Source organism: Poromitra crassiceps (genome assembly GCF_964638095.1).
Source record: "Poromitra crassiceps genome assembly, chromosome: 5".
NCBI classification, from domain to species: Eukaryota; Metazoa; Chordata; class Actinopteri; order Beryciformes; family Melamphaidae; genus Poromitra; species Poromitra crassiceps.
In genome coordinates, this window is record NC_139642.1 from 59488040 (window position 1) to 59500773 (window position 12734).

At 45.0% G+C, this 12734-nt stretch overlaps 1 protein-coding gene across 3 annotated transcripts in view; it reads right to left on the reverse strand.

Annotated features, from left to right (window-relative positions):
- Positions 1–1136: 1136 nt before the first annotated feature.
- The window catches only part of wdr62 (WD repeat domain 62), a 50302-nt gene continuing 38704 nt past the window's right edge, over positions 1137–12734 (reverse strand). For all 3 annotated transcript variants that reach the window (XM_083636375.1, XM_083636376.1, XM_083636374.1), the window contains exons 28-33: positions 12116–12188; positions 10223–10262; positions 7178–7379; positions 6099–6532; positions 5856–5944; positions 1137–1700 (exon numbers count right to left, since the gene is read on the reverse strand). In XM_083636375.1, coding sequence (XP_083492501.1) covers positions 1422–1700; positions 5856–5944; positions 6099–6532; positions 7178–7379; positions 10223–10262; positions 12116–12188 — 1117 coding nt within the window. In that variant the 3' untranslated portion in view covers positions 1137–1421. The remainder of the gene's footprint in view (positions 1701–5855; positions 5945–6098; positions 6533–7177; positions 7380–10222; positions 10263–12115; positions 12189–12734) is intronic.

The following is a 12734-nucleotide window of genomic DNA, read 5'->3' on the forward strand; positions in this document are numbered from 1 at the left end:
TTATATTTTACTGTACTTTGATTTGACAGACGTTTTGGGATTCAGGAGTAAGCACCGCCACGTTGACGTTGCGGGGTTCCGCGGCATTTGACATGGTCATTTGGGTGAATTTCCCCCTCATGTTTTCACCAGCAGCTGCAGTGCACAAAAGAGCCGTTTCTGCTGTCTCTGACCGCCTTCTGTACCAGCAGGGGAAGTTTCACACCAAAATGTCAAACTCACCCACAGTTACCGGACAGTTTTGCAGTCTTGCGTGCTACTACAGTATTGAAAGTCAGTGAGGCTGATAAACATTCTTATTTTTCATAGTGTCGAACGGGGTCGATCCTTTCTAAACAACACTTCAAGATTACATTACATTACGTCATTTGGCAGACGCTTTTATCCAAAGCGACTTAGAACATATTTTTGTCAACAATAGAGAAATCAACTATGCAACACAATCTATGCTACATCTTTTGAAGGAGTAGAGTGGTAAAGTTTTTTTTTTTTTTTAGAGAGAAAGAGGTTAGTTCAAGAAGGGCCCAGGTGGAGCCTGTTTTTAGTCTTTGCCGAAAGATCGGCAGTGATCGGCCGTCCTGACCGAAGGGGGGAGCTCGTTCCACCATTGTGTATGCAGCTTGTACTGCAGACTCCTTTTAGTTGGAAATCAAAACAAAATGGAGCGAACATTGAACAGTGAACATTTATTTAGAAAGATAACAATATAAAACGTGTACAAAAAAACATGACACCAAATAAAACCATCCACCTGCCAGCATGACACACATACAGTATAAGGTGCATTAACTTTAATACTTATCTTTATAAAAGCATTAGGCAACATGTCAGTCAGTCCTCAGACTTAACGAGATGGTTTGTTGTGGCGGGCTAAAAAGCTAAAACAGAAACTAAGACCAAACGCTAAAACAGTTTTGTCCTCTATCAGCTACCGTAGAGTCTTCCCGTCCCGCTGAGCCCAGAGCCATTGAGATATAAAGAGTTGCATCATCTCCGTTCAGAGTTGCAGGAGAATGGACCTTTTTTGATGTATTTTGAAATGGTAAGACATTTAACCCATTGATACCTGATGCAGCATTTGTGTGTGTATCCCTTTAAGACCGCGAACCGCGGTTTGCGGTCTTAAAGGGATACACACACAAATGAGGGATATACACGCAAATGCTGCATCAGGTATCAATGGGTTAAAGAAACAAATTGTATATGATCAGCTTTATTTTATGCATTCACACACGGCCTACCACATACTTCCTGGAACTATGGTTGATGCTAGAATGGAGCTACGTGAGTTGAATTGAATTGAAATTAGGAATTTCATAAAAGTCACATTTTCAAAATAACACATAATCATTTAGTCACGCGATGATCAGACATTTTGGACTTCCGACCCGTTGGCACAACTCTCTCTTCAACAGCTCTGGCTACAGTCTGTTCAGTTTGCTCTGTGTGATGTGCAGAAGCATGTCGGAGTATCTCTCCAGCAGAGCCAGCGTCGCACAGTCGGTCAGGGGGCCACAGCTTGGCATCGCAAGGTCGGTGAGCGGGCAGTAGCTTGGCGTCCCGTGGTCAGTAGGCGGGCTGCGGGTTGCCCCTTCCGCCTGCAGCGCCCCCTGCAGATCGGTTTGAACGCAGCAGAAAGCTTCCTGCAGGACGGACGCCATCTGCAGCCGTTGCTCCGCACCGCCCGGAGCCACGCCCACCTGCCCACAACACAACAGACACACCAGTGAACTAACGGTTAACACAGTATACACACCAGGGAACTAACAGTTAACACAGTAGACACACCAGGGAACTAACAGTTAACACAGTAGACACACCAGGGAACTAACAGTTAACACAGCAGACACACAAGGGAACTAACAGTTAACACAGCAGACACACAAGGGAACTAACAGTTAACACAGCAGACACACAAGGGAACTAACAGTTAACACAGTAGACACACCAGGGAACTAACAGTTAACACAGCAGACACACAAGGGAACTAACAGTTAACACAGCAGACACACAAGGGAACTAACAGTTAACACAGCAGACACACCAGGGAACTAACAGTTAACACAGCAGACACACAAGGGAACTAACAGTTAACACAGCAGACACACCAGGGAACTAACAGTTAACACAGTAGACACACCAGGGAACTAACAGTTAACACAGTAGACACACCAGGGAACTAACAGTTAACACAGCAGACACACCAGGGAACTAACAGTTAACACAGTAGACACACCAGGGAACTAACAGTTAACACAGTAGACACACCAGGGAACTAACAGTTAACACAGTAGACACACCAGGGAACTAACATTTAACACAGCAGACACACCAGGGAACTAACAGTTAACACAGCAGACACACCAGGGAACTAACAGTTAACACAGCAGACACACCAGGGAACTAACAGTTAACACAGCAGACACACCAGGGAACGAGAAGATGACGAGAAGATACAGAGCTCAACAGACATGTGACGTTCCGTGAGGTCTCCCGGGACGGAAGAGAATTCCCCATTCATTTTTGCCATAGACATTCCGAAAAATCCTTATATAACGAGTTCTAAGCCTGGAACCAAGCCAACCAGCGCCCTACTGAATTGTGAGCAGTGTTGGGAACGTTACTTTAAAAAAGTAATATATTACTCATTACTCGTTACTCTTTTCAAAAGTAATATTAACACTTTACTTATTACTCCCTGCCAAAAGTAATTTCTTATATTGCTTTTCAGTTAGATCCCACAAAATTGGTAATTGCATCCTTTCTCATCAAAATGCAGACTTTGCATATGCGTACGTGTGAATATAGGTGTAATCGCTTTGCCGGAGCGCAGCTAAAGCAAGCTTCAAACTAGCTTGTTTCTACAGCCTATGCATGAATCCATAAGTTACTCGCCCCATATGTTCCCCTGTTCTCCGTTCCTCTGTGATCCACTCTAATAAGTGACCTGCTTGATGAAGAGCACACCTGGCTCAAAGTGATGACAAGACGCAATCTGTTAAACAGCTTCTGTTTTCAAGAACACAGTAAGTGCACTGCCAACGCATTCTTCATACGCACTGTACATCTTTGCATAACAAGTTTGTCACAAATAACGTTAACCCTGCAATTGACGTCCGCCAGCAGTAGACAGTGTGCCCTTGTGAGACTTAACGTTAAATGTATCTGTATTTTAACAGTTTTCAGTGTTTCCCACAGGATTTTGAGTATTTGTGGTGGGGGACTGCAGACCCCCTAGGGGAGTGCGGGGGCATGCCCCCCCGTGAGATTTTTTTAAACATTTTAAAGTAAAATGCATGAATTTGGTGTACTTTGAGAAAGCTTAAAGTCCCTGGAAACCAGAAATATTTTATTATTATTTAGCATTTTGAGTTCATCACATCACAGGAATATATGTTAATAAGCCACCAGCCAAATTTGAACGATGATGAACGTCGCAAAGTATATAAATTTAGGTTTGACAGCCATGGCAAAAGTCATGAGAATCAATTACTTTTTAGAGTGTATTTTCTCCCGCGGACTGTGTGGGCGTGTCCCGTGTGTGTGTGTGTGTGCGTGCAAGACTCCAGGTCTCCGAGAGAGAGAGAGAGAGAGGGAGAGAGCGCGAGAGAGGGGGGGGAGGGAAACGGAGAAAGAGAGATCGAGTACGTGTGTCGAACACGTGTGAGTAACCTCGCGTCACCAGGCTGTGTGTCGAACGCTTTGCTGCCTGCTCTCTCTCTCACTAGTCCCGAGAGAGAGAGAGAGAGAGAGAGAGCGAGAGCGAGCAGCATAGCACTCGACACAGCACACAGAGTGGGAGGGAGCGCTGTCACTGGGGGCAAAGAACGGACAAAAGGAGAAGGGCAAGTTGCGCGCGTGTACAAAGGTTATATAGAGCTTATGATGTCATAAGCTCCTGCATTTTAGCACCTCGCGCACTGCTCTCTTCAATGAGGAAGTACCTTGTAGAATCTTGTAGAAAAGTGTCGATTTTAAGGCTTTGGGTTGAAAGTAATGTATAATAATTTCTGAGCCACACAATTACTAACATAAGACCCTAAATAACATAGTTAGAACGTTTTTGTGGATTTTGGTTTCCAGGGACTTTAAGAGCAAAATTAAAAGGCTAGATCTATGAAGAACATGTCATCATTACTGTGCTGTGGGTTTACAATGACAAACTAAATTTCTCCCTATAGGTCAGGGATACTCAACTTGCTTTGCCACTTTCGTGAAATGATAGAAGGCGGGGGGGCCAGTTAATAAACAAACAATATACATTTTTCTGTAGCGGATTGTAGGTTTTTGGGGTGTCAGCCGGAGTTTAGGCTGACAGTGTTGTGCACACCGGATAGTTAGTTAGGTTAAGTCAGTTAGGTTAAGTACATACGTAAGTGCCTGGGTAGTGAGCAGATGGCGGTATTTGACAATTTAGCAGCTAAATCATAGATTATTGAAAGATATTCCATATTCCAGACTGAAATGCTATAACAGAAGTATTGGCCAGAATGACATGAACATTTATTGGACACTTATTCAGCGGATATCTTGCATGTTGCGTTCAGGTGCACTGTAAAAAAAAATTTTTTTTTTTTTTTTTGTGGTCAACATCTTATTGTGGCGGTCAAAATATTATTGTGGCGGCCCGCCACAAATTCCTTTATGTATGGGAAACACTGGTTTTACTGTTTCTCTGCTTACCTTTGGTGGTAATGTTAGTCCGTGAGCTTCATGTTGTTATGCTGTCCTCGTAAGTCATAACATTAACGTTAGGTGCATGTGTTTGTTAGGAGGTTTGAGGCTGTGTTTTTCGCAGTGGAAAGAGTCTTACTACCTGGACACAGGTTACATTTGGCTTTGATGTTCTTGTCATCTTTCTTCCCGACAAAATCTGAATAATTGGAAAATATCCAGCCGCTGAATGCAAACATTTCCTCCATTGGCTCAGGCTCTGCTCCCAAGCTAAAGCTAACGCGGTGACATCACACATTGTTGTTGTAACGTTATGCCATGCTGCTGCTTGGAGCTCGTTTGGTCACGTGAACGCCGACTGCATGTCATTTCGTTTTGCGGCACGTCGCAATCACGGAATGGAATAAACAAAAGGATGTAACGAGTTGTTTTATCTTGGGGTAACGGCAATATTATTACTGCAATTTTATTAGTAATTCGTTACACTACTCGTTACTGGGAAAAGTAATATTATTACAGTAACGCGTTACTTCCGAACACTGATTGTGAGTGACCATAAAAGATTCAACTTGGAGCAAAAACAAAAAAGTAAAAAACGGTGGGGAAAAAACAAGCTTTTTATTTGTATTTTTTCTCCAAGTGAAATGTTTTATGGTCACTCATGATTCAGTAGGTCACTGGTTGGCTTGGTTCCAGGCTTAAAACTTGTTATACGGTATAAAGATTTTTTCTATGGAGAAAATGAATGGGGAGCTGAGAAAAAGTGGGCGGTCACTGTTGAGCTCTATATGCCATTCTCTTCTCTGTGCGTGTAGGAGAAGGTAGTTGCAGTACTCGCCCTCCTGCTAGTTAGCTTAGCACAATGACTGGTAGTCTGCGTAACGGGCTAGCCTAACCCTGTTAAAGGAGAATTTTTACACGCTGGCCTTATTTCCAGCTTTAAATATGATGTTTAAGTCACCCTGACAACTTTGGTTTGATTAGCATCAGCAGAAACGATAATCAGTTTGAACTGCGACCTGAAAACAAGGAAAACTCGTTATGTCTCGTTATGAAGATCGATTCTAGAGTCAGCTGTGATCAGTGATTCTTCTGGCCCACTATTACTTGGTATGGGATCGAGGCCAAAATGTGTGGTATCGCAGAAACAAGACGGAGCAGTGCATGCTGGGTACCCTCACCTGCTGGTAGAGCTGGAGCGCGCGCCTCACGGTGTGCCGCAGCTCGTTAGCTATCTGCTGACAGAGCTGCACGCTCACACCCACGCCACCTGAACACAACAAAGCTGTTACATCACCTCATACAGGTCACGTTGTTGTTTTCATTTTGTCCGTTTACCGTTTCTGTAAAAAAAAGAAAAAAAAAAAAGAAAAAAATCTGATAGGAGCAGAACAGCAGTGAGGGGCAGCAGGTGGAGCGCTTACCTGGATCTGCCTGGACGGCTGTGGTGATGGAAGGGGCGGGGGTGAGGGTGGAGAGGGCGGGGCCGAGGGAGGAGGGGGCAGGGCTGAGGGAAGAGTGGGTGGGGTTGAGGGAGGAGGGGGCGGGGCTGAAGGTAGAGTGGGCGGGGCTGAGGGAGGAGGGGGCGGGGCTGAGGGTAGAGTGGGTGGGGTTGAGGGAGGAGGGGACGGGGCTGAAGGCAGAGTGGGCGGGGCTGAGGGAGGAGGGGGCGGGGCCGGGGCTGAGGGAGGAGAGGGCGGGGCTGAGGGAGGAGGGGGCAGGGCTCAGGGTGGAGGTGTCAGACTCGAGCGTCAGAGTCTCCTCCCCCAGGCTGCTCAGGCTCCGCCTCCCCTCCATCTCAGCGGGCGTAACCAGGGACGGCGACATCACTGCTACATTCTGGGACGAAACGGCCAGGCTATGAGCAGAAAAACACAGAAGAAACAGACTTGATAGGAACATTACATTTCTTTTTTTAAATGATGAACAAGAAGTTTGGTCGAGTTAATGAGGTCAAGACAGTTGTGTGGATGTTATACAAGACAAGTTCTGAAACCCGTTGGAGCATGCGATCACGGTCTACTCCTTTTCAGACATGCAGTGAAGAACTCTTAAAGATATCCAGACATTACTCGGATGCCGTGTCGGGCATGATTTCAGTTTCCTGGACAATTGGAATAAATTCTGGTCAAATATTAGATCTGTGTTTATTGAGCTTAAAAACAATTGATAGCAGGCTATAGCCTATAATCTCCATATTGCCGTAAATTCCCTGCACCAACCATGTTTCTATGACCGCATGAATGAATGAATGCCTGAACTCGCAGCCTACGGGATTCCACTGGAGGCGAAAACGACGTCTTTTAAATCAGTTGCTCTTCCTTTTTTTGCCAACCAAACCCGGAGGTAATATAGGGGTGCGAACCTGCGACCCTCGTGTTGGTAGGGAGGGAATATACCGCTACCTACACTACCGGGACGCCCCGTGTGGCACTTTGATTGACAAGCAAATTCGAAAATGGCTGCAAACCCCTGGGATAAAAGCCAGCAGGTTATGTCTTACCTGCTGTCCAGCTCCAGGCTGAGGGAGGCTGTGTGGTTCTCCAGGCCGGGGGGCTGGAGGTCAGGCAGGTTCTCCTTCTCTTCCTGGCCCAGCTTCCTGGCCCTGGAGCTGGCCGTGGTGGCCAGGTAGCCCAGCCGCACTGCCCCCTGCTGGGCCGCTGGAGCCAGGCTGTTGTGGGCGGACAGGGCCTTGGCCGTCACGTCTGATCCGTCCAGAGCAAAACACAGAGGACGTCACACACTCACACGAGTCACATGAAGAGTAGGGTTGGGTACCTTTCACATATGAACCGATTCAGGTACCTGGAGTTTGGTACCGGTACCAAACGGTACCTTTTATCGGTACTTTACTCTCTCCGTAAATTACAAACGTATAATTTCAATTGTCAAAAAATAAGTCCAACCTGATCAATTTCAACATTGTTATTTATTTAGAAAGTTTTACACACAGATGCGCTCACAGCAGGTACCGAAATTTGGTTCTGATAGATTTTACTTGGTACTCCATTGTACCGATGTAATTTGGACAGTAGTATCTAACCCTACATGAACAGCTCCGTTCCAAAAGAAGGCAGTGTCTGCACCAATCAGGAAGTAACATGTCTGCTTGTTTTGAGTGTCATTCTGAATGTGTCATTCTCATTTAAAAGATCTGACTTTTTCTATGCTCACAAAAGGCTGATTGCTCACATATTTTCCTCACAAATGGATTGAAATCGTGTTAGTTGAGTTCAGCCCTATTCGCACAGGATAAATATTCCCTGGGGACCTCTGGTAATTTGTAATAATTGCGGAGGTCATCCGTGATCTTTATCTACGGCAAATAACCTACCATATTTCACCAAACACAGAGGTCATGTGATAATATTAGTCCTGTGTGCCTGTGTGAATCGGCATCTCTGTGATTTGGGGTCGTATTTTTAAGGTTTTTTTGTTTTCTCTGCGCTTTCCTAATCTGCGCCATTTCCAGTCAAGAATGATGGAAGTTGCATTGGCAATCACAAATGAAAGTTCTGACAGCATTTTGGGTGCAAGCTCATTTTAAGTCATGAAAGATGGGAGCAAAAACAAGTGTTGCATTTATAGAGTGCCAAAATCACGCCCTCTTGCGGCTTAAGCATAGGAGCCAAGGGATTTCATGCGCCATTCATGTTTCCATAGAGGTAAAATCCATATAAAAAGAGTTTTACTTGGTCAAACCAAGCGATTCAGCTATATTTAGAATCAGGAGAGACCATAGAACATTTCACTCCGACCAAAACTTAAAAAACAAAAGAAAGGCATCTACCGGTAAATGTTTTAACTTTTTTTTTTTGTATCTGCATTTTTTTTAATCCCTTGGTTCGTATGCCTAAACCCGGAAGAGGGCTGACTTTGGCACTCTATAGTTGTGTTCAGTATAGATGATGCAAAGCGTTTTGGAACAGAAGACAAACGGAACAGATGGAGGTGAGGCAGTGGGGTGTTATGGCCCGTGATGTCTCCCGCAGGTTAGAAACCCAGCTCACACACCGGACTGTGTACCTCACAGCAGACAACCCAGAATCACCCTGATGTGCGCACGCACGCACGCACACACACACACACACACCTCCCAGGCTGTGGACTAGCACTAGCGTGTGGCGCCTGCGTGACGATCTGGGCCGCTGCAAGGGCTGATGGGAAGGCAGACAGGAGGAGGATCTCCTATAGGCGGCCAAGCGGTGGTGCCTCACTGTGGCCACACAGACACTCAATACACACACCAACAAACTGAAGACACACACTCTGAACTAGGGTTGCAAAATTCCGGGAATATTCAAAGTTGGAAACTTTCCATGGGAATATGATATGGGAATGAACTGGAAATTTGGGGGTAATTTATACTAACTGTATTGACCTTGTCATATACATAAACACGTATGGCTGATGTGCGCACGCATACACAAAGTTTTCTTACTGATATTTTCGAAGAACGCTTTGGATGTCTGCCGTGTCCTCAATTTAAATGAAGTGATTCAAGTCAAGTCAAAGTCAAGTCGGCCCGGCCAAACCAGTCTTTTTATTGTCACACGACAACCTAACACACACACACACACACACACATGCTGACGGTGGCCGGTGAAATATAGTCTCTGCTTTTAACCCATCCAGGCTTGTCCTTCCTCTGGGGGGCAGCCAGGAGCAGTGAGCAGCTTTCTTGTGGACAGCGCCCGGGGACCGACTTCATACGTTGTCGTCACTGGTCAGGGTCCATACCGATGTTGTATGGAGGAACCCCAGAGGAGCACGGGGAGAACATGCAAACTCCACACAGAAAGGCCCTTTTTGATGGGCCTTTCTGTGGGCACTGACGATATGGGGGTGGACACACCCCTCCAGCACCCACAGCGTGTCAGGCGGGAATCGAACCCAGGACCTTCTAGCTGTGATGTGACAGCGCCGGAAAGAGGCAATTTTTAAGCGGTGCAGCCGCTTCTACAGTATGACTTTGTCCGTATGCACCTGAAGGTCAGCAGTTGACCTGGGCGAATCCATCTTGTGTAAAAAAGTGTAGTCACCAATTAACCATTAACTAAGAAGACATCACTGATCACATCACATCACACTGATCACATCACACTGATGACATCACAACTGCCTGATGTAGTCACCTTCAGGTCAGCAGTTGACCTGGGCGAATCCATCTCGTGCGAGTGATGTCACTGGGGAGTGATGTCACTCAACTGGAAGTGATGTCACACAATTGCTCGACTCTACACTTATTCGCCCAACTGTGATGTCACTCGAGCAACTGCGATCTTATCTTAGTCACAATTTGTGATGGAAGTCAACACAGTTGTGTGTGTGTGTGTGTGTGTGTTGAATGCATTTGCAATTGCTCAACTGTCATGTCACCCGAGATTTGGGTGTGCATTTGGGTCTGGATGGAGGCAACAAGGAAGAGGGTGTGTGTGTGTGTGTGTGTGTGATGAAAACCAGCCGGTAAAAATAGTCAGGAACTGAAATAAAAACTAGACAGAAACAAACAAACTAATCATCATGACATCATCAGACAGTGACTCACCTTGCTGACCCTCTGCAGGCACGCCCGGCTCACTCTGCACCTGAGCAGAGAAACAGCTCAAAATCTTAGCTTCTCTCTAATTCTGATACCTGTTGGAGCATGCGTCTGTCTGTCTGTGTCTGTCTGTCTGTCCGTCTGTCTGTGTGTGTGTGCGCACATGCCAATAATTCAGAGATGTTCACATACCATTCTGCTAATAAGTCCTCTAATGAAAATGTGTTTCCACTCATGCTTACACATCGGAATGAATCATAGCACTTCACATAAACTCAAAGCAATCTTGAAATCTGCATTTTAAGCTATTTTAATTGCTCCTTATAAATCCAAGCAGGTTCAAGGCCTTGGTTTTTTCCTGTTTTAAATTCAAGCATATTCCAGACTCGTGGCAACCCTGCGTCCGTCTCAGACTGAGAACTAAGATGAACATTAATTAGTTCTTAAATTTTATAGACTAAACCAGGGGTTCCCAAACTTAAGAATACCGGGGCCCACTTTGAAATCTGAAAATCTTCCGGAGCCCACCAAACCCTTTAATCACAACTCTGCACACACAACTAAGATGATGTATTTCCCTATATATTTTTATTCCATTAACAGAGCATGTGAACTTGGGCATACGGCAAATTAATAATCCATCCACATACAAAGAAATTCTGCAAAATACCCAAAAGTCAGATTGCCAACATTTTCTCCCCCTTAGGGCCTGTGTCCACCTAGCGTCTTTTCCTCAGGTCCAGCGTCTTTTTTCAGTTGTTTCCAATGGGGGGAGAGCGTATGCGAGCGCACACGGACGTCTAGAGAAAGTGCACAGCGCCCAGCGTCTTTTTTCGGCGTTTTTGTGCGCCCGGCTCCCAGCGCTCCCAGCGCTTCCAGCTGAAAATATTTTAACTTTCAGAAAGACGCTGGTGTCGGCTGCTCCTTTTCTGGTAACTAATCATATGGAAAAACTATCGCAACAGAGACAGAACGGCTCAATTGTGGGAGCAGATCGGCTAGACACTTAATATTTCTGGTGAGTGTTGTGCTTACTGCTTTTAATAGCGTAGCCTACCTGTGTTGTTAGCATGCTAGCTGTCAGCTATCAAGCTGAACTAACGTTACTTGCAGACTGCTTCCTTGTATATTGTGCGCTGGGATCAGCATTCCCCAGCGCACTCCCAGCGTTTAACGTCGGAAAAAGACGCTAGGTGGACACAGGCCCTTAGGCTACTCATCAGAAATATTGCACAGGGGTTAAAGTGGGATTTGGCGGGTGATTTTGAAAAGAAAATGCACAAACATTTCACTTCCTACCACTCTCCAAACAATGCACTGCAATTTTCTTTGCCTTTAGCTAGATTCAATTCAAATTAGCCTGACATGGTTTGGAAGCTCACAGGCTGGGGTACATCACCCAAATCACATTAGTAATGTTGCTGTTACAATGTGTTAGCTCAAATGCTAACCATTTCATGTATGTGGGTGGAGTATGGTAAGGCCATTAGCGTCAAGTTCCAGGATGTATAGTGAAATAAAAACACTGATTTGGGTGCTCTAATCTAGTTTGTTAGTGTATTATTCAAGTTTTTTAGTCAAATACAGTCCATTTGGTAGTTTGTATTTGTCCAAAAATGTCCGCCTAAAAAAAAAGAGCTCCTGGCGGCCCACCTGCATTACCTCCACGGCCCACCAGTGGGGCGCAGCCCACACTTTGGGAATCACTGGACTAAAGGATTAATCTAAAAAAGCAATCAATAGGATGAATCGATAATGAAAATATTCGATACATGCAGCCCTAGAACTTTGCAGTCCATCCCAGTGTTGTGTGTGAAGGTGAGGGGTTTGTGTGTGTTTGTGTACCGATGTGTTGTGTCTGAAGGTGAGGGGTTTGTGTGTGTTTGTGTGTTTGTGTACCGATGTGTTGACGCTCTCCTCTGAGATCCGGGGAGGGAGGAAGGCAGGAGGCAGAGCTTGGCTCGGCCACACCCTAAAAAACAACAGGAAGGAACCAGTCAGATACACACACACACACACACACACACACACACACACACACAATTTTCGAAGCAAATACTTAGCCGGAACTTCTGATTTTGTCAGGAAAGTAGTTCACATTATTATGTGAACTACTTTAATTTCACATTATTATTTCATTATTACACAACATGGACCTAAGAGTACATAAGAGCGTTCTGGCGCTGTAGGAATGTGTGTATTCGGTGACTTAACGGGGGTAGGCTCGCCAGTTTTGCAGACATTGTGCTAAGCTAACTAGCAGGAGGGCACGTCACTACTTTGATTTTGATTTATTTGCCCAATAAAACAACAAAAAACAAGGCAACAAATGAAACCGATTGTGCAGGTGAGATAAAAACCCTGGGAGGGTTATAAAGGTATCTCACCTAAATAAACAATACAACAATAATTCAAGAAATTAAACAAATTTATAAAGGAAGCATATAATAAAAAATAAAAATGAAATAAAACAAAAAACATTAAGATAAAAATAAATAAAACATTTATATAAGATAAG